The 23,549-nt window shown below is 42.4% G+C and overlaps 1 protein-coding gene across 1 annotated transcript; it reads left to right on the top strand.

Moving 5' to 3' along the window:
- The first annotated feature begins 8,249 nt into the window (after positions 1 to 8,249).
- Positions 8,250 to 12,948, top strand: LOC137429711 (induced myeloid leukemia cell differentiation protein Mcl-1 homolog). The gene is made up of 2 exons (XM_068119885.2): positions 8,250 to 9,027; positions 12,485 to 12,948. The coding sequence occupies exons 1-2, from the start codon at positions 8,659 to 8,661 to the stop codon at positions 12,614 to 12,616; spliced, it is 501 nt and encodes a 166-aa protein (XP_067975986.2). The 5' UTR covers positions 8,250 to 8,658; the 3' UTR covers positions 12,617 to 12,948.
- The last annotated feature ends 10,601 nt before the right edge of the window (positions 12,949 to 23,549 follow it).

Here is a 23,549-nt window from a genome sequence, read left to right as displayed (position 1 = left end):
CAAAAAGACCCAAAACACCCTGAAGACCCTTAAAGACCCCAAAGACCCAAAATACCGAAAATACCCTGAAGACCCAAATGACCTGAATACCCCCAAAAAAACCAAAAGACCAAAATACCCTGAAGATCCTTAAAGACCCCCAAAGACCCAAAAGACAGAAAATACTCCAAAGACCCTTAAAGACCCAAAATACCCCTAAGAACCAAAAGACCGAAATGTTGGTGAAATTTGGTGCACGTGATGCGTATGAGAACGAGTGTTCATTTACGTCCGGTAGGGTGTCTAATAAATAAAGATATAAGCACATCTGACTTTATAGGCTGAGGCTTCAGTCTTTGGTTTGGTACGCTCACGAGGCTGCTCCGTCGAATAATCTGTTCGAAGCTGTTATTTTTGATGCACTTTTTACTAGCATATATATATATATTGGCATATATATATATACTAGCGGGGTCACCCGTGGGAATCCCACGGGCATGGATGTGTGTGACATTTCGACATATTGAGTTATATGCTGCACATTCATTTTTACAAAATGGTTACTGGCAAGTCATCAGATCCAGAAATGGTGTGAATTTAGTTATTTCACATAATATGTGACCCCTCACTCCTCTCCACCTGACACTCTCCTGTCTCCACCTGACACTCTCCTGTCTCCACCTGACACTCTCCTCTCTCCACCTAGCACTCCTCTCCTCTCCAAACCCTCACATCCCTCTCCTTTCCAATCCCTCACCTCTCCAATCCCTCACACTCCTCTCCTCTGCAATCCTTCACACGCCTCTCCAATCGCGCCTCACACTCCTCTCCAATCGCGCCTCACACTCCTCTCCAATCGCGCCTCACACTCCTCTCCAATCGTGCCTCACACTCCTCTCCAATCGTGCCTCACACTCCCCTCCAATCACTCCTCTCCAATCGTGCCTCACACTCCTCTCCAATCACGCCTCACACTCCTCTCCAATCGTGCCTCACACTCCTCTCCAATCGCGCCTCACACTCCTCTCCAATCGTGCCTCACTCGCCTCTCCAATCGGCTTTCCCCGTCTCGTTTCTCTCCTTTTTCTCCCGTCTCGTTCTTTTTCTTGCTCCAAATCGGCCCGTCGGAATCGGAAATCGGCCCGTCTCGCCCGTCGGCCCGTCGGAATCGGAAATCGGCCCGTCTTGCTTTTGTGCTTGTGCGTAAATAAATTGTGTTCATGACACCATTTCTGGTGTTGGGCTAGCGGCTAGGGTGCCGGCTTAGGATCCTGGGTTCGAATCTCGGTCGATCGCCGAATTAATGCCAGGGGGGTTGACTCAGCCTGTCATCCTTCCGAGGTCGGCTAATTGAGTACCAGTTCACTGGTAATTCCCTGTTTGTCGTTGAAGGCGGCAAAAAGGGTTGGCGTCAGGAAGGGCATCCGGCCGTAAAACATTGCTTCAAAAAGGGGACAAAAAAACAACAACTACCACGGTCCCCGAAAAGGCCAACCCCCGCTTTGCGGGGAAAAATGGCCTCTAAACGGTGGTTTTTACACCATTTCTGGATCTGATGACTTGCCAGTAACCATTTTGTAAAAATGAATGTGCAGCATCTAACTCAATATGTCGAAATGTCACACACATCCATGCCCGTGGGATTCCCACGGGTGACCCCGCAAGTTTGCATTGACGTTCGTCGATGGACTCGTTCGCCCGTCTCATTCGTTTTCTTGCTGCATCCTGTTCAAGTCTGCGTTCTTCATCGATCGTCTCATTCATTTTGGAAATAGAAGTTTCCACGCAGCGCATGAATTGTCACGATCCTCAAGAGGAATTTGTCTCGTAATCATCAAATGATAAATGGCAAGTAAATTATATTGTGGAAAATTAAAGATTTCAAATAAACCTATTTAAAGTGTATTCGCACATAACTAATTTTAAAAAACGAAGAAATATCTCTCGGTAATTTCCTGAAACATATTTTACTTCCGGCTAATAATGTTGAATTAAATAAAAACGAAGAAATATATGTCGGCATCATTGTTGACGTTTTTGTGACGACTGTCATCAAACGAAAAAGTAATATATCATAACGGAAAAGCAAAAGCGAATTTTTAGTATATATCGACACGTTGCCGTCGGTGTCATGTTGGGCGGTGTATGATACACCATGACGCGATTTTTAAAAATATATCTCTGCATTTTCCCGCGTGTGTGGAATGTTCTCAATTATTGCTGACACCGAGTCCAAAACCATCGATAAAAATGAAATCATATGGTGAGTTAGATTGGAGATAAAGGCGTGAGAGAGACTCAATGGCCTTGAAGTTGAAGTTACAGGCGTTTGAGAATTCATTTCGTTCTATAAACGGCAACTTTCATTGGATTTCCTTCCCGTTTTTTTTCAACCGAGTCGAAAACTATGTTAGCGACTGTGAAAAATGAAATGATATATCGAATTTTTAATATGTATCGACACGTTGCCGTCGGTGTCATGTTAGGCGGTGTATGATACACCATGACGCGATTTTAAAAAATATATCTGCATTTTCCCGCGTGTGTGGAATGTTCTCAATTATTGCTGACACCGACTCTAAAACCATCGATAAAAATGAAATCATATGGTGAGTTAGATTGGAGATAAAGGCGTGAGAGAGACTCAATGGCCTTGAAGTTACAGGCATTTGAGAATTCATTTCGTTCTATAAACGGCAACTTTCATCGGATTTTCTTCTCGTTTTTTTTCAACCGAGTCTAAAACTATGTTAGCGACTGTGAAAAATGAAATGATATATCGAATTTAAAATAGATATCGACACATTGCCGTCGGTGTCATGTTGGGCGGTGTATGATACACCATGACGCGATTTTAAAAAATATATCTCTGCATTTTCCCGCGTGTGTGGAATGTTTGTGGAAAATTAAAGATTTCAAATAAACCTATTTAAAGTGTATGCGCACATAACTAATAAAAAAAACGAAGAAATATCTCTCGGTAATTTCCTGAAACATATTTTACTTCCGGCTAATATGTTGAATGAAATAAAAACGAAGAAATATATGTCGGCATCATTGTTGACGTTTTTGTGACGACTATCATCAAACGAAATAGTAATATATCATAACGGAAAAGCAAAAGCGAATTTTTAATATATATCGACACATTGCCGGCGGTGTCATGTTGGGCGGTGTATGATACACCATGACGCGATTTAAAAAAATATATCTCTGCATTTTCCCGCGTGTGTGGATTGTTCTCAATTATTGCTGACACCGAGTCTAAAAGTAAAACCATCGATAAAAATGAAATCATATGGTGAGTTAGATTGGAGATAAAGGCGTGAGAGAGACTCAATGGCCTTGAAGTTACAGGCCTTTGAGAATTCATTTCGTTCTATAAACGGCAACTTTCATCGGATTTTCTTCCCGTTTTTTTTCAACCGAGTCTAAAACTATGTTAGCGACTGTGAAAAATGAAATGATTTATCGAATTTGATTTGAAATAAAACTGGGGGAGAGCAAGACACCACGGGCCTACAAAACAGGACTCAAAGCTATGCGAGTTAATAAAATGGTGGATATTTGTTTATAGCCACTCCCAGAATGGGTGGAGCTATGGGTGGAGCTACTCTGCAAACCGAGTAAGCCACACCCCGGACAGACACCCAACAGATAGATAGACAGACAGACAGACAGAATCATCTACGGCTATTATAATATAGATATATATATATGTATATATATATATATATATATATATATATATGTATATATATATATATATATATATATATATATATATATATATATATATATATATATATATATATATATATATATATATATATTGGCATATATATATATATATATATATATATTTATATATATATATATATATATATATATATATATATATATACTAGCGGGGCATATATATATATATATATATATATTGGCATATATATATATATATATATATATGTATATATATATATATATATATATATATATATATATATATATATATATATATATATATATATATATTGGCATATATATATATATATATATATATATATTTATATATATATATATATATATATATATATATATATATATATATACTAGCGGGGTCACCCGTGGGAATCCCACGGGCATGGATGTGTGTGACATTTCGACATATTGAGTTATATGCTGCTGTTATTGTTATTGAAGCTGTTATTTTTGATGCACTTTTTACTAGCATATATATATATATTGGCATATATATATATATATATATATATATATGTATATATATATATATATATATATATATATATATATATATATATATATATATATATATATATATATATATATATATATATATATATTGGCATATATATATATATATATATATATATTTATATATATATATATATATATATATATATATATATATATACTAGCGGGGCATATATATATATATATATATATATATTGGCATATATATATATATATATATATATGTATATATATATATATATATATATATATATATATATATATATATATATATATATATTGGCATATATATATATATATATATATATATATTTATATATATATATATATATATATATATATATATATATATACTAGCGGGGTCACCCGTGGGAATCCCACGGGCATGGATGTGTGTGACATTTCGACATATTGAGTTATATGCTGCACATTCATTTTTACAAAATGGTTACTGGCAAGTCATCAGATCCAGAAATGGTGTGAATTTAGTTATTTCACATAATATGTGACCCCTCACTCCTCTCCACCTGACACTCTCCTGTCTCCACCTGACACTCTCCTGTCTCCACCTGACACTCTCCTCTCTCCACCTAGCACTCCTCTCCTCTCCAAACCCTCACATCCCTCTCCTTTCCAATCCCTCACCTCTCCAATCCCTCACACTCCTCTCCTCTGCAATCCTTCACACGCCTCTCCAATCGCGCCTCACACTCCTCTCCAATCGCGCCTCACACTCCTCTCCAATCGCGCCTCACACTCCTCTCCAATCGTGCCTCACACTCCTCTCCAATCGTGCCTCACACTCCCCTCCACTCCTCTCCAATCGTGCCTCACACTCCTCTCCAATCACGCCTCACACTCCTCTCCAATCGTGCCTCACACTCCTCTCCAATCGCGCCTCACACTCCTCTCCAATCGTGCCTCACTCGCCTCTCCAATCGGCTTTCCCCGTCTCGTTTCTCTCCTTTTTCTCCCGTCTCGTTCTTTTTCTTGCTCCAAATCGGCCCGTCGGAATCGGAAATCGGCCCGTCTCGCCCGTCGGCCGTCCCGTCGGAATCGGAAATCGGCCCGTCTTGCTTTTGTGCTTGTGCGTAAATAAATTGTGTTCATGACACCATTTCTGGTGTTGGGCTAGCGGCTAGGGTGCCGGCTTAGGATCCTGGGTTCGAATCTCGGTCGATCGCCGAATTAATGCCAGGGGGGTTGACTCAGCCTGTCATCCTTCCGAGGTCGGCTAATTGAGTACCAGTTCACTGGTAATTCCCTGTTTGTCGTTGAAGGCGGCAAAAAGGGTTGGCGTCAGGAAGGGCATCCGGCCGTAAAACATTGCTTCAAAAAGGGGACAAAAAAACAACAACTACCACGGTCCCCGAAAAGGCCAACCCCCGCTTTGCGGGGAAAAATGGCCTCTAAACGGTGGTTTTTACACCATTTCTGGATCTGATGACTTGCCAGTAACCATTTTGTAAAAATGAATGTGCAGCATCTAACTCAATATGTCGAAATGTCACACACATCCATGCCCGTGGGATTCCCACGGGTGACCCCGCAAGTTTGCATTGACGTTCGTCGATGGACTCGTTCGCCCGTCTCATTCGTTTTCTTGCTGCATCCTGTTCAAGTCTGCGTTCTTCATCGATCGTCTCATTCATTTTGGAAATAGAAGTTTCCACGCAGCGCATGAATTGTCACGATCCTCAAGAGGAATTTGTCTCGTAATCATCAAATGATAAATGGCAAGTAAATTATATTGTGGAAAATTAAAGATTTCAAATAAACCTATTTAAAGTGTATTCGCACATAACTAATTTTAAAAAACGAAGAAATATCTCTCGGTAATTTCCTGAAACATATTTTACTTCCGGCTAATAATGTTGAATTAAATAAAAACGAAGAAATATATGTCGGCATCATTGTTGACGTTTTTGTGACGACTGTCATCAAACGAAAAAGTAATATATCATAACGGAAAAGCAAAAGCGAATTTTTAGTATATATCGACACGTTGCCGTCGGTGTCATGTTGGGCGGTGTATGATACACCATGACGCGATTTTTAAAAATATATCTCTGCATTTTCCCGCGTGTGTGGAATGTTCTCAATTATTGCTGACACCGAGTCCAAAACCATCGATAAAAATGAAATCATATGGTGAGTTAGATTGGAGATAAAGGCGTGAGAGAGACTCAATGGCCTTGAAGTTGAAGTTACAGGCGTTTGAGAATTCATTTCGTTCTATAAACGGCAACTTTCATTGGATTTCCTTCCCGTTTTTTTTCAACCGAGTCGAAAACTATGTTAGCGACTGTGAAAAATGAAATGATATATCGAATTTTTAATATGTATCGACACGTTGCCGTCGGTGTCATGTTAGGCGGTGTATGATACACCATGACGCGATTTTAAAAAATATATCTGCATTTTCCCGCGTGTGTGGAATGTTCTCAATTATTGCTGACACCGACTCTAAAACCATCGATAAAAATGAAATCATATGGTGAGTTAGATTGGAGATAAAGGCGTGAGAGAGACTCAATGGCCTTGAAGTTACAGGCATTTGAGAATTCATTTCGTTCTATAAACGGCAACTTTCATCGGATTTTCTTCTCGTTTTTTTTCAACCGAGTCTAAAACTATGTTAGCGACTGTGAAAAATGAAATGATATATCGAATTTAAAATAGATATCGACACATTGCCGTCGGTGTCATGTTGGGCGGTGTATGATACACCATGACGCGATTTTAAAAAATATATCTCTGCATTTTCCCGCGTGTGTGGAATGTTTGTGGAAAATTAAAGATTTCAAATAAACCTATTTAAAGTGTATGCGCACATAACTAATAAAAAAAACGAAGAAATATCTCTCGGTAATTTCCTGAAACATATTTTACTTCCGGCTAATATGTTGAATGAAATAAAAACGAAGAAATATATGTCGGCATCATTGTTGACGTTTTTGTGACGACTATCATCAAACGAAATAGTAATATATCATAACGGAAAAGCAAAAGCGAATTTTTAATATATATCGACACATTGCCGGCGGTGTCATGTTGGGCGGTGTATGATACACCATGACGCGATTTAAAAAAATATATCTCTGCATTTTCCCGCGTGTGTGGATTGTTCTCAATTATTGCTGACACCGAGTCTAAAAGTAAAACCATCGATAAAAATGAAATCATATGGTGAGTTAGATTGGAGATAAAGGCGTGAGAGAGACTCAATGGCCTTGAAGTTACAGGCCTTTGAGAATTCATTTCGTTCTATAAACGGCAACTTTCATCGGATTTTCTTCCCGTTTTTTTTCAACCGAGTCTAAAACTATGTTAGCGACTGTGAAAAATGAAATGATTTATCGAATTTGATTTGAAATAAAACTGGGGGAGAGCAAGACACCACGGGCCTACAAAACAGGACTCAAAGCTATGCGAGTTAATAAAATGGTGGATATTTGTTTATAGCCACTCCCAGAATGGGTGGAGCTATGGGTGGAGCTACTCTGCAAACCGAGTAAGCCACACCCCGGACAGACACCCAACAGATAGATAGACAGACAGACAGACAGAATCATCTACGGCTATTATAATATAGATATATATATATATATATATATATATATATATATATATATATATATATATATATATATATATATATATATATATATATATATATATATATATATATATATATATATACTGTATATAGTATTTTACTAGTATTTTACAAGCATGTATATGTATGTATATATCTATATAATTATAGTGTATACATATGCCATGATGTCTATGCTTGTCCCACTGTTCACATCCCACGTCAGTGAATTTAAGTTGATAAACTTGGATTGAATTAAGATGGTGTAGGTGTACTCAGGCTTGATGGTCCAAATGACCTTCCCCTGCGTCCAAGTTCTTTGTGCTCCTTTGAGTCACTCGCAGGAAGTTTGTTTTAGTGGCCTGCCCCCAATAAAATAGATGTATCTACGTGCTTGATTGGGGCGTGGCGTACATAGTTCCCAAAGGAAGCAACCATTCTGAATGTGACGCTCGCTATCGCCACGCCCACTCGCTATCGCCACGCCCACCCCTCCATTTTAACCGCTCGCCTCGCCCTTCTTTGCTTTTTTTTGTCAGCAAAGCCATTTTATAACTCATGTTAGAAACAGGAATTATGGAACAAGCAATTAACTTTGGGCTCCCTTGCGCTGTGACTCCGGCGAAAATCCATCGCAGCGAGGATTACCTCGTCCGCCAGCAAGGTGACCATTATGGTTCTGAACTGGGAGAGAACACTTCGCGTACCATGTCCAGGTCTCACTCCACGGACGACGAGTCTTCGCAAGATCATGACGTGGAGCACAGTTCCTTTCTTTCGCGACCTTCTCGGTGACCAAGGCCTACGTGATGCACCACGTTTTCCCCGAGAAGCAGCGGCTCCGCACTCCCGAGGCCGACATTCTCTGCCAGATCGGTGACGAGCTCTTGTCCAAACACGAGAAGGCCTTCAAGGGTATGGTGCGGCGGCTGAAGGAGCAGCAGAGTGCGGACAACGGAAGGTTCGCGGCCCAAAGGCTTCGCAAGGTCGCAGAGGCGATGTTCTCCGATCGGGAAGTGAACTGGGGTCGTATTGTCGCCCTCATCGTCTTCTGTGCTGTTTTCTCTCGGGACCTGAACGAGCAAGGTCCGGTGGAGGAGGAAATCGACGTCATGGCCCAAGAGGTAGCCGAGTTCATCGTCCTGCACGATGGATGGATACGACAACAAGGTGGCTGGGTGAGTGTTTCGGTGAATGCGAGTCGCGTCCGTGGATCCGGATGTTCTCTCTGTACGGTCCGACGGGGTCTTGTGGCGCGTTGAACGGGGAAAAATTATCTCGATTTGGGCGCGTGTGTTACATGGTGATCGGGGGTTGGGGGGAGGGGAGGTAGGGGGGTAGGGGTAGTAGGTAGGTTGTGGGGGAGGGGAGGTAGGGGTAGATCGTTGTGGGGGGAAGGGGATAGGGGTAGTTGGTTGTGCGATGGTGGGGAGGGGGTAGGCTGAGTTGGTTGTGGGGTAGGGGTAGTTGTTGGGAGGTAGGGGTTGGGTAGATGGTTGTGGTGGGAGAGGGGGTAGGTGGTGGTGGGGGAGAGGGGGAAGCGGTAGTTGGTTTTGGGGTAGGGGTAGTTGGTTGTGGGGTGGTGGGGGAGGGGAGGTAGGGGTAGATGGTTGTGGGGGGGGAGGTAGAGGTAGATGGTTGTGGGGTGGTAGGGGTAGTTGGTTGTGGGGGGGGGGGGGGGGGAGGTAGCTGTAGATGGTTGTGGAGTGGTGGGCGAAGGGGGTAGGCGTAGTTGGTTGTGGGGGGGAGGGGTAGTTGTGGTGGGAGGGGTAGTTGGTTGTGGTGGTGGGAGGGGTAGTTGGTTGTGGTGGGGGGAGGGGTAGGTGTAGTTGGTGGTGGGGGGAGGGGTAGGTGCAGTTGGTGGTGGGGGGAGGCGTAGGGGTAGATGGTTGTGGTGGGGGAGGGGGGTAGGGGTAGTTGGCTGTGGGGTGGTAGGGGTATATGGTTGTGGGGGGAAGGTGAGGTAGGGGTAGCTGGTTGTGGGGGAGGGGGGTAGGGGTAATTGGTTGTGCGGTGGTGTGGGAGGGGTAGGCTGAATTGGTTGTGGGGTAGATGATTGTGAGGGGGTGGGGGAGAGGGGTAGTTGGTTGTGGGGTGGTGGGGGAGGGATAGGCTGAGTTGGTTGTGGGGTAGCTGTTTGTGAGGTGGTGGGGGAGGGGGGAGGGGTAGTTGGTTGTGGGGTGATGGGGGAGTTGTATGGGGTAGTTGGTTGTGGGATGGTGGGGGGAGGGGTAGTTGGTGATGGGGTAGGGGTAGGGGTAGTTGGTTGTGGGATGGTGGGGGAGGTGAGGTAGGGGTAGATGGTTGTGGGGTAGGGGTAGTTGGTTGTGGGGTGGTGGGGGAGGGGGGATAGGGGTAGTTGGTTGTGGGGGGGAGGGGGGATAGGGGTAGTTGGTTGTGGGGTAGGGGTAGTTGGTTGTGGTGGTGGTATCAGGTACAGGGTAGTGTTGAGGTCAGGTTGGTGTTGTGGTAGGCGTAGGGGGTTGTGGGGGTGGTAGCGTTGGTTGATTTGGGTAGGTATGAAGAGGGGGCGGTATAGGTGGGGGGGTTGAAGATGCTCATCAGATGACTCAGGAATGAATGTGGCCATTACCAGTAAATTGTTGGAACATTTCTCCAAGGTAAAGGGGACGTAGTTTGTGGGACCTTTTGATGTTTAAGCGTTGCTCAAGACCCTGAAGGAGCAGGTGGATAGTTGTCAGCATCTTGACACCTGAATTATATATGTTCTGTGGTGTGATTGAAGTCACAAAATGGATGTCAGAGCTCGTTTGTTTTTAATCCAATGTTTGTTTATTTACATTTCTGTAAGTCCTAAACTGGTGGTGTAAAACTGTGTCTAGTAGATGCGGTTTGTGAAGACTTGCGAATGACGGTGGCCCTAAGAGCAGCTGGTGCCTTGTTTGTCCTTTGTTCTGCTGCGGGACCCGTAGCTCCCGTACTTTTTGTGACCTCTCCAGATACGCCTGACTACCGGACCCTGTCGTCCCTGTCTGGTAACAGTTCCGGTCTGAAAAATTGCGAAAAACGATCAATGTGATCCTCAAAAGTTTTCCTTTTTTATGGAGCAAGTAGGGTACAACTTGTAATAGTTATGGAGAGGTGCAACAGCATGCAGGAACCACTGTGTGCCCACAACTTGGCTCTTATTCCACAAACGAGGTAAAAGTCCTTTTTGCACCAAAAGGGCTAACACCAATGCAAAACACCTGTCTCCCAATTTCCTTTGCCCCACAAATAATGTTATGAATAAACGTTGGACAATTCGGCATCGTGCAATGCTTTTGGACCTTGGATCTCAGAATTGCAAGTTAAGCTAGAACTGCACTCAATGGAGCGCATACCTCCGCCAGGCCGAATCGGCTTCAGTGATTAGATGACAGTTGCCATGTTTTTGCTTGAGCCGTTTTTCCACCGCATTCCTTCGATTTATAGCCTGGTGTTGGCTAGCGGCTAGGGTGCCAGCTTAGGATCCTAGGATACTGGGTTCGAATCCCGGTCGATCGCTGAATTAACGCCAGGGGGGTTGACTCAGCCTGTCATCCTTCCGAGGTCGGCTAATTGAGTACCAGTTCACTGGTAATTCCCTGTTTGTCGTAAAAGGCGACAAACAGGGTTGGCGGCAGGAAGGGCATCCGGCCGTAAAACATTGCTTCAAAAAGGGGACCAACAACAACAACAACAACAAGCAACAACAACCACGGTGCCCGAAAAAGGCCAACCCCCGCCTTGCGGGGAAAAATGGCCTCGAAAGGTGGTTTTTTATTCCTTCGATTTATACTGTACCGTGTGATTATACGGGCTCAGTCATTGCTCAACAAGCTGAAAAGATGAGAAAGCCACCACCATTTTGCAAGCCACCCTATATATCTCCTGTGGTTAGGGTTACATTGTATGTATATATATATATATACCAAAATTTGTGATACTTTGTTTTTACTTTTGCAAATTTAAAATCTGGTTTATATAATATTTGTTGCCTAATGGCCTGGGTTTGTTGCTATAGAATCAGGTGACAGCTTTGTTTTTTCCATTTGCATGTTCTACAATTTTCCATCGAGTCATTTCCTTACATTCCATTTAATTGGTGCATTGAGTTTCCATTTATTTTCGTTTCTTCTTAGATTTGCATTTTGTACGTGTTCTACATATCTGCTTCATGATGTTTAAAGGAGAAGTGTACATATTTTTCTGGTTTTGTAGTGGGTGTGGATGCGTGGGTGGGGTTTAAGTTTAAAGGATGTGTGTAATGTGGAGGCAGGGTTTGGAATTTGGGTCATGGTCAAACATTGTTTTTTTTTGCATAGGTAATATGCAAATGGCCAATACCTTTTTTTTTTTGTGGGCAGCAGGTTAATACAGTATCTAGGTTAAATATTGTATAACGACTCTCGTGTGTGTGCCAGTTTTATTGATCAAGCTTCTGTCACAAAGGATGATTCAATAACAGACATCTCGACTCTACCTCCATTGAATGCCACGTTTTTACCACCGAGCCAGGAAACCTGACCTCGATACGTGTCATCAAAACTCAGTATGCATGTCGGCAAATTCGCCATATTGGTGAGGGTAGTGGTGTTATACAATGCCGGGAGTTTACTGAAGCCGTGGGCCTTTTGTGTGTATTTCCCACAGGGAGGTTTTGTCCACATCTACAAGAAGGCAACGCCAGAAACTCTCCTGCGAAATAGCATGTGTGCTGTTGCTGGTTTTGGAGCGATGACCTTTCTGGCTGCTTTGGGGGCACGTAAACTTTTAAGTCTCTGATAAACGAGCTTTTCAGCCAAACAGATATCCAGCACATCACGAAACGCAAAGATTACCTACCGATGTGTACGAAATAATTATCAGCTCTGTATTTTCACTATGGCAATCAAATTGAATGCATCTCTTTTTCTCGTTATATTCTTGTGTAAGGACTTTAGTTTCAAACGACTCCCTTGGCAATAATTTCTGTGCTACAGTTGAATGAAGCTGAATGTCTGTCCATAGTGGTGCTGTGAGGGTACAAAGCAAATGGCAATTACCCTGTACATATATCTTGGAGAAAGAACAAAGGCAAAACAATTGTTCATTTTTTGAATAAAATTGAAACTTGGCATTTGTAATGCAACTTTTTATTTTACGAGTACCTATGATGACAGAATAACAGGTTCTGTTTTCTTTGACATTTTCCTTTGAATATGAACTCGCTAAACATCTTGACTCAAAAAGCAAGTCTAAAATGACAGACAAATGTCAAAGCCATAAAGAATTAAGAATCGAAAAAGGATTAAATTATGATATTAATTTTTCAAGAAGTTTATCTTTACGTTTAAAGTTCTCCCTTTTTTTTTTTTTTTGCCATTTGACAAAACCGTGCATAGTTTACCCGAAGGCCATGCGTGGGAGAGGTGCAGGACATGGTTCTTTTTTTATTTTTCATCAAGTTTTTAATTCCTATTATTAGCTGTGTATAATTCTGACAACTGCTCACATGGGACTTTTTTTTTTGTTTTGTTTTGTTTAAAGCTATCTTGATCAGAGTATATTTAACTTTGTGAAAATCCAAACTACAATGTATATTTCATTAAAATCATCATTCTTCAAAAAAACCTTTTTTTTTCATCCACACTAGTTATCAATACTTGACTCATAAATGAGTAACAGTGCAGATTAAAACTTTTCAAATCTTTGTTCTTTTATGAACTTTCCTGATGCTTTGGATTGCGTGGTGTTTTCTTTGTTCTACCTTTTACCGACAGTATCTACAACACAAAGGCTGTAAAGTCCGACACCTTGTATCATATATCGTGGGAAAGCTTCCGCTGGTAAACCCTTCTCGTGTGACAAAACGAATGGGCAATTTCAAACTGCTGTTCACATTTCCTGATCGACTTTTTTTTTTTTTTTTTTTTTTTTTTTTTTAATTGTTACTGGGTGGGATCTGCACCAACGTGCTTTTCCACCACCACAGGTTGGTTGACATTCTCCACATGTTGCATCTTCAACATACTAAAGTGTTAAGCAAGGCAACATTTAAAGTTGACACAAGGGGCTAACAACAATGCAGTTGACTTTTAGCAAGATCAAGTCAAGGTCTTTCTTTGAAAGTTTTTCAGGAATTTAACTGCAGTGATAGTCTTCCTTCTGAAATGTTTTAACATATTGTTTATAAACTGGTATTTGGGCCCCCTTGGCCTGTATGGCCAATAATGCAAGGCCAAATTGATACGTCGGCAACAATGATCGACGCTGCCAAGCTTGCGCAAAGGGAGGAAGTGGGGAAAATGTTTTGTCTGCTCTCATTGGCTTACACATCGGGCTGATTTACTGGAATTGAAATGAGGAAATTTTCCTAAGAAAAACCATGGTTTTGCAAGGAATGAAAAAAACCCAAACTTCGTTTTCGAGGGAGGAGAAAGTGAGATGTTATCAAACTTGGTTTCAGCAATTTGTCTTAAAATGTTTTATAATTTTCTTGCACTTTCTCTTTAAACAGTTATATTCTGGTTGTATGTTGACGGAATAGTTAACAAAGTTAGTTGCAATAAACCAAAAATAACTAAATGTACAGTTTTCCAATGAAGACCTTCATGTGCGATTGATAAATCGACCAGGTGAAGAACAGCAGGTGCACCCTTTTTTTTCCTCCCCCATTGTCCCAAGCCACAGTATAACAATGAGCAGGTGTTGAACTTGACGTTGTATCTAGCTACACACATGGTTCTCGTAAACAAATGAAGCATAGGGTTAAAATGTATGCTGTAGTGAAACTAAGCTTTTTATTCTAGATAGATATTGAAACTCATTGAAGAACGATAACAGAGGGCGGAAGATGCTTTTAGGTGATTATAATGGCCTCGTTTTTGGGAACATGATGGCTGTTTCGTGCGAATCTTTCCACCAAAACGCCATTGGTCAACAATTGAGACCATTTGTGCTTTTCACACTCGCTCTGCGTATGTAATATGTAGATTGCGTTTTTGCATTTTATCGACAAATGACAGAGGATACGATGCACTTTTTCTAAAAAGGAAATAAATGCTCTTATGCTGTACAATATAAAGGAATCTTCCTTGGATAGAGGTCATTTGAATATTGGCGAAGGCTGGCGTTTTGTTATTGAGCTTGTCATATGGATTTAGTTTCAAGTGAAGTGACATCCAAATTGAGCAAAGGGGAAAAAAAAAATTAAGTTCTGTTTGGGAATTTTTGATTGTGAACTTGGTGAAAAATTTGCATCAATTGGTCTTTGGTATTAACTCATCTTTTTTTTTTCTTTTTTTTTTTTTCATCCAATGGCGCAAGATCCTGTTCTCCCTACACTCGATCAACTTTGCGTGCAAGCTCAATTTTATTTTTAGGCTGTGATCTCAGGCTCGAGATTGGAGGATTTCCCACATGTGACATCCTTTGACTTGTTAATATAAAACATACCTGTCTCGATTTCCTTTGCCCCACAATTGATGTCATGAACAAAGTGGACACTTCGGCATCGTACAATGATTTTGGACCTTGGATCTCAGAATTGCAAGTTAAACTAAAAAGACACTCGATAGAACGCATACCTCCACCAGGCTCAACAGTTTACATTTTGTATCCCACTCCATCAGCTCGTCCTTGTCACCTATCCAACTCATCCACATCTTTTTTAAAATATCAGGCTGTATATTGTTTTGGCCCCATCTCTCAATGGTGAAGAATCACGAAAGAAATTTTAAAAATCCTTGTATCCAGATCCAGATCTTCACCATATCGAATGAAGTCGTCCTTGTTACACACCCAACCTGTCCACCAAGTATCATCCGAATACATCCATAACTCTGAGATATCCTCTTCACAGACAAACAGACAGGGGTGAAAACAACCTCCGTCCACCTTCGGTGGTGGAGGTAATCGGTGTCGTAAAATTGGTGGTTCTTATTCTTTGTATGTATGTACGCCTTTTCACAGGGAAATGAAAGGACGATTCAACTCGCTCATAAGGTTGGTCCATGGTCCAACCTCTGCTGGAGGTTGATACGACACAACAAATCTTGGAAAATTTGGAGACTGACTTCAAACTATAATATCACTAAAAGCAGGATCAATCCTAAAAGGCTCTTCTTCCAAAACATTTGTCATGTCTAATGCCAAGTCTAGTTTCTTGCCACACGCACTATTGTAACAGATTGCTTCCGGTGAAGGAGATTTTGTTATTTTTCCAGTACACTTTGGATAATAATGCCAGAATAACATGCCTGTAATGGAACATTAATGGAACAATGTTCCATACAACGCAATTACCTGCCTTAATCTCTTCTCAACCTTCCTTTCTACCACCCCACCTTCCATATTCTCCCTTTTTCCCCCATGTTACCCTCTTCCCTTTATATTTTATGTTGTAATTCACCACCCTGCCTACCCTTGTATGCATTATGCAGTTGGCCTGTACTTCGTCATACATCAATTGGCAGTTGCAACACACAAAGGATTGATCAGCCATACGTATGTACAGCCATTTTGGAAAAGACTTAAACTGTGTAACTTTGCACTCACTTTTCTTAGGGAGCCTTTATGCATCACTTGTCAAAATATTTGGTAACTGAGAATGTTTTTTTTTTTGTTTTTTTTTGGACACTAACTTTTCTGTGCACATTCATAATTTGCCCAACGAGTTTACAGCAACTCCACAAAGCATCCGGTTTGTGTGTCTATAGCCTGGAAACCTTTGACCCTCGCACAGGCATTCTTTGCTTTTACTAAAACCCTACTTTCCCTTCTTAAACCCTCTGCTGTGTAACCCTGTTTTGCTGCAAAGCTGCATTCCACTGCTTCGAGTCGGGTGTCGGGCCTGTCGCGTGTCACGTGATGCTTTCGTGTCGCAAAAGGATGATCTCAAAAATGCAAATGAATACAATGCCATGGGTTTGTTCAGAACGTGTGAATCATGGACCTTAAAAAAAAAACGATGAAATCTGCAAAAAAACTTCACAAAAACAAGGCAAGTTAATGTGGAAAGGCTGGTGGAAGATATTGTTGACCATGGTTTCATCCGCTGCAGAATGTTGTTTTGGCGCTTGGCGGGAGTCATAAGATGACCATTGGATCACGTAATGTCTGACCAAGATAGCTGGGGGCGCAACCTCGTAACAACCAATAGGCGTTTGAGCTAGTTGGCCTATTTATATATATATACATATATTTTGCTTTGATGTGGTTGATGTTTTCCCACCCGCAAGCAATCGTTCTCTTGCATCCCGGAGGGGAAAAGCACGAAGAATGAGTGAACATAAATGGCAGAGATTGGGAAAACTCCAATGGTTTTCTTTATACATAATCTTTTGTTGTCCTGGCAGCCTTCTATGTTCTCTCGATGGAGGCCTGTTCCTGTAAAGATGGTTGATTCTCGGCAATGACTCGCCCCAGGGCGTGTGTGTCATTCATGAAACACTGTTTTCCTCTTTTTCTCCATCCAGAATTCCTTTCTATAGTAGCAAAACAAAGCGTTGGCCAGCTGAGTCAGATCATTCCTATTTGATTAGACAATCGACTGCCCACGAGGGGTGACTACTAATCCATCGTGACCCAGACGTGCAATCTGATAATAGGAACCAAGTGCAACATACACTGTAAATGTGCCATGCGTTTGCATGGAACACACCATACACGACGTACAAGTAAAGATGCATGTTCTGTGCATACATTGAACAACTTGCCTTTGTCAAAGCTGCCAAAAGGTTTTGAAAGAATTCCATATGTGCAGCCGGGTAAAATGGTGCTCCATATGTCTTGCTCCACCCTGTTTGTAAATAACATTCTTTTGGGTTTGTCTTGTCGGTTGTTTTGAACCCATCAGTTGCTGTTTGTACTGAGCTGATGTTTGTTTATCTTGTGAATACAAGTTAATACATGTCAGGATGGATTTTGGTGGAATTCATTGCAAAAGGGTTAAAAATAAATAAATATTATAATAAACTGTAAAGAAAAACCAAAAGGAGTAAATATGTCCAGGGTTGATGAGATCTGGAACACACTGCAGCTATCATGTTGGGGAAGGGGAAAGGGTGTGGGGCAGGGTTAAGGTATGGATGTAGATTTTTGGATTTTGATCAAAATCTTTTGGTTTTATCAATCGGAATCTTAAGGATTTTGACCTTAACCAAAATCGAAATTTTTAGATTTGTATGGATGCAAATCTGGCCTATCATTGGGATACAAAATGTAAACTGTTCAGTCTGATGGAGGTATGCTCTCTACCGAGTGCTGTTACACTTGTGCATGTAATGTATGCATGGTGCGAGTTTAAGCATGAATCATCCAAACATATTGACTGAATTCAAAGTTTTGCTTGATGAAATAATTTGTATGTAGAATCCTAATTTTCCCCGAGGATTGCTTGGTAACTTCTCCTTCACTGCCAGGATTGCCAAAAGGAAACATTGCTGAACTTGCTACGTCAAGCCCACGACGTCATAAATCTTGCAGGTTGCAGGCCAGTTGCTGCTTGTACTGAACTGCTTTCGCCTGTGTGGCATGAAGCAAAATGCCTCTGAGATCATCTTGTGTGAAAGGAATATATATACAAAGTCGTGCATCATAGGAAATTATTTAATTTATCCAATGTATTTTTTTCGTTTAATGTATTTTTTTTTTACAGATTTTATAACTTTATTCTTTACAGTTTTATTAACTTTATTCAAAATAAATAGTTTTGAGATTGGAGGGACACATTTCGAACAACTGATGTAGCCAACTTTACAAATAAATGTTTTGCCGATGATGCGTGACTTTGTGGACACCCTGTATGTATATATTTATATATTTATATATATATATATATACAGTATATATATATATATATATATATATATATATATATATATATATATATATATATATATATATATATATATATTGTGGATTTGAGAATTGTGTTTTTTTTTGTGTGTAAATATCACCCTCCGTGTTGTGTGTAAAGGTCAAAGGTCGTCCCTCAGTTAGTCCATATACAATCACGTAGCAAATCGTAGATTTCCCTGTTCAGTAGTTATCTCCTTATTATGTGTATTAGTTTAAGGCTCTGTCTTCCATTAACTGACACTGCATTGCACCGAATTGAAATAAGGTAGATTCCCTTCCAATTCCCCATTTGTCAGCAATTGCCAACTGCACTCCACCATTAGCCACGAGGTAATTTCGGAGAAGAAAGGCGTGTCTCCGCCATCGTCATCGGAAGGTGGAGCCAGTGAGACCCCACCCGCCAATCGGGACTGGTGAGATACCAGCACGGGCGTGGCGTGGGTTGATCGCGAGGCGCGATATAAAAGCGCCCGCGCAAGCCTTTTGGGGAGATACGGCAGATGAGTCTTTGGGGAGCACGCGGCGGATGAGCAATAATAAGCCTTTGGAGAGCACGCGACGCAGCGGTACGCAGGAGCAGCTTGAACCAGCGGAGCTCATACCGCGGCAGCTTGCACGACCACAGTTTGGGCGTTGACGGCGGTGCCGACCGTGGCCGCGGAGGAACGGCGGCTGTCCGCTCCCGGCCCGACCGTGACCCAGTTCCTGTTGGACCTTCCTCTCCCTCCAGCCATCCACCTCCATCATTCGTTCCTGCCATCATCCCCCGTGTAAGTGTGCTCGTAGTCTGTCTTTTGTCTTGTCCCTGGGGTTAAGTAAGACTGCAATAGGTAAGCTAGTGTTGCACTGTGTCCTTCTGGTCCGTCCCTCTTTCTGTCGTTATTTTCTTATCTTTCCATTCTCCTTGGTTCTTTTGGTCTTGGAAATAATAATAATAAATTAGATTTGTTCTCCCTACCTTGCCTTTCTTTCCCTTACATCCGTCGTCTTTGTGATTTCCCTCATTGGACACCTGTGGCACGATTTGGCCAACGTTTAGGAATCGGGTCTAGTCTCTTGTTAATGGTTCGTGCCGCGGTTGCTAAACCGCTCGGCAATTAACATCTGTCCGCGGTACGAACGAGGTTGTGCACCTGCCTCTTCGGGGGTAGCTGTGCAACTTCAGGACTCACGTCGGTCAGTCAAAGACAAGGGGGTTGATCCCCCCTTGATAAGGGGAAAAAGGCCGACGGAGAGATCCGCAACAATATATATATATATATATATATATATATATATATATATATAGTGATCCCTCGTTTATCGCGGGGGTTACGTTCCAGAACCCCCCGCGATAGACGAAAATCCGCGAAGTAGCGACCATATTTTTATTTTATTATTTATATATATTTTAAAGCTTTATGACCCTCCCCGCACTCTTATTAACCTTTCCCATACTCTTATAAACACTTCCTATACTCTTAAACACTTTTTACACTCTTAAACATACGTAATTTTAACAACATATAAAATTCTAATGGGTACTCACCATTGAAGATACTGTAGCTACCCATGGGTCCCCCAAGCAAGACCAGCATCAGAATCTCCTTGCTCCAGCCGGTGACGTCACCGGCGGGGATCACCGGCGCCAGAGTGGCTGGTCACGTGACCGCTAAAGCGTGCCGCGCGTGCGGGTATAATCAGCTACACCTGTTGATCACGTGACCACCGAAGCACGCCACGCTTGAGAGGCGTGGCTTTCGGTTTCTGGTTGTGCTTTATAATGCAGCCCGATAAACGGGCTTTTCAGTGTTCCCGAGTTGGTTTTGAGAATAAATATCTTCTCGGACGAGTTTGTGTCTTGCCCGTCATTTCGTCCGTATCAAGCAAGAGCCCCGGCTCTTCAATACTACAACTTGCGTGATGAAGATGATGATGAATTAGCTGTGCAGTACTGATGACGATGAAGGTGATGACGATGATGAATGTACTGCACAGCCATAAAGAGCATTACAGTTACCCATTACGTGGGTAACTAGCGCAAGTGGAAGCTGCCGCATCTGCGTTTTCCATACGCACGACTTTGTCTCTTTGTCTACTCTTCTACTGTACACTATGTACAGTATTTTATTTCTTGTAATATGTTTTAATTACTGTATTTTTCTTATTTTTTTACGTTTTTTAATTTTTTAGGCTAGAAAATGCTTATTTTACCACAAAAATATTTTAAATAATAGTATATAAAAATGCATTTATACCGCAAAATCCCGCGATATAGCAAAAAATCCGCGATATAATTTTACATATACTAGCGAGAAAAACCCGCGATGTACCGAAGCCGCGAAAAGTGAACCGCGATATAGCGAGGGATGACTGTATATATATATATATATATATATATATATATATATATATATATATATATATATATATATATATATATATATATATATATATTGTTACAGTCGCGGTTTAGATGTTACTTTGGGCCGAGCGGATGGTCCACCGCGACCGTTACAGGATCCCCAATTGGCCCGACTCCCCCAACGTTGACCAGATCGCACCACAGATATTCAATCGGGAAACCTCTAAAGCGACCGAAAGAAAAGGAAGAGAGAAGAAGACAAGAAGACGTACAGAAGAGTAATTGGATTTATTATTTACACATAAAAGTAGGAAGCAAGCAGTCACGTTTATTTACAGGGACATGAGACGCAGGTGACACAGTGCAATCTTTAGCTTATACAGACTTATTGTTACTACCCAGGACAGCACGAACAAAACAAACTCACGTACGCAAATGGATGGAAATTGCAGGCAGGAATGACAGGAGGTGGGTGGCTGGAGGAAGGCCCGGAGCTGGCTGGAGTTTGATCCCGCACGGGACGTCGGGCTGGACCTCGACAGCCGCCGATGCCACCGATCCTGTCGTGTGCGCGGGGTAGCGGGTCGGAGCTGCTTTGTGGAGCCAAGCCAACGCTGCTGGTGGGGGGTCTGGCGTGACGGGTTCTCTCGCATGACAGGTTCTCTCGCGTGACGGGTTCTCTCCTCTCTCTTTTGTTTGTCCAACCACTCTTTCTCCAACGCAACCACTCAACGCAACCACTGACCACCCCTGACAACCAACTCAGCTCTTGTCATGGACCTCTCCACGCGCTCTTGCTCTGACGACCCAGCTCCTTCCCTTGTACTCGTCTCTCCTCTGTAAAAGCTCATCTCTTTCGGGGGCGTCTCTCATGGGTTATATATAGCCCCACCCTTGAACCTTTGCGAACCTCCCCGATCGCTCTTCCTCCGCCCTCTCAAACCAAACCCCTCGTGCTCGGTTGGTTGTTCGGGGCTGGCTCACTCCTCCCCTCTATGACGAGGTGGAGACACGCCTTTCTTCCCCAACCCTGCCTCGTGGTCAATGGCGGATGAAGGGAAAACCGCCCAACATGCAGTTGGCAATGCGAATTGCAATTGACGAAAAGGGGGGAATGGAAGTGTTGGGAGTGGGAATGAAGGGAATCTATCTCTTTCACTGGTGCAATGGAGTATTTCAATTAATGGGAGACACAGCCTTACCCTAAAAACACATAATAAGATATAACTATTGAACAGGGGTATTCTATGATTGGCTGTGGTGTGGATGCTTTATGGACTAATTATGGGATGCCCTTTGACCTTTACACAGCTCCGGAGGCAGGAGGCGCAGAATAAACAATAATAATAATTCACACAATCAAAAAAATATACAGTCCTCATATCCGCAACACTGCACCCTCCTCCTCTTAGGCACGTCCCGGGCCTACAACTTTTTATTTAGTGTGACACGTAGGTGTAGTTCCCTCTACTTTTAACCTGACCCTGAGTGCGACAGTTTTTAAAACATAAATAAATGTGTCCCGCTGCTCCATTGCACCCTGCCTAACAGACTTACGCCCACAGTTAACCGAATTGCGGAATTGTCTTCAAACTATACACTGACGGTGGGGAGCATTATTTACAATGACGCTATTTTTATTAACAAAACTAACCCAGGACCTGTGATTGTTCTTTCTGGGGGGGAGACAGTCTGCTCTGCATCAATGCACCATGAAAGCACCCAAAAACGCACCAATACACCCCCAAGCACCAATCGGTGCAGTCACCATTGTTCAAGAAAATAAAACCAACAACCCCTAACCCTGCAGGTGATCTCTTGCTCTTCGGCTCCCTCTGCTGGTTATTATTATTTGTTCTTCCAGATGTTGTCTTTCTTTCATTTTCTTACTGGCGGCCTATTTGCAATAAAGTGTGCCCAACGTGTCCATTTTATTTTCTTTATTTATGGCCCACAGGGCCGACTACGTGTGGTTCACCTGTGGGGCATCGGTGCCCGGTGGCCAAGGTCCGCCAGCAAGATTTCGGGCCCTCATGGCCGGTTCCAGCAGAGGGGCCATGCCCCAACCCATGGGGTCCATAAGTGGTGCTCGGCCACAGACATGTGGTCCATAATGTGGTGCATCGATGCAGACAGCTGGTTCTGAGAGTGCCGGGCGCACAATGGCCGACTCACGCACGCTCCCCTTGGCGCCCAATGGCGCACAGGTCATGTGGGAGACAAAAGGGGGACAAGAGAAATGAGCGAGGGGTAAGGTCACAAGGGTACACGTCAATAAGGCAATGCAAGGCGAAATGCGTACGGAGAGCGAAGTGAGAAAGCTCGTCCCTACCGTACGTCACCCCCCCTGTCACCTACACTACCCTTGCCCTTACCCCATATTTACAAGAATTTACACCTTTACAAATTCGTCACTACGTCTTGTCTTCCCCATCTTTCCCTTCTACACCAAATTCGTCTCCAATCCCTCTACTTCAAAATTTGCCATCACCAATTCATCATCAATCCTCATAAGGAGGGAGAGATGGAATT

This window comes from Myxine glutinosa, unplaced genomic scaffold, assembly GCF_964187855.1.
Source record: "Myxine glutinosa unplaced genomic scaffold, kmMyxGlut1.1 SCAFFOLD_1020, whole genome shotgun sequence".
In the NCBI taxonomy this organism is placed as follows: domain Eukaryota; kingdom Metazoa; phylum Chordata; class Myxini; order Myxiniformes; family Myxinidae; genus Myxine; species Myxine glutinosa.
The sequence above is the reverse complement of the archived record's forward strand: the minus strand, read 5'-3'. Positions and strand labels throughout refer to the sequence as shown.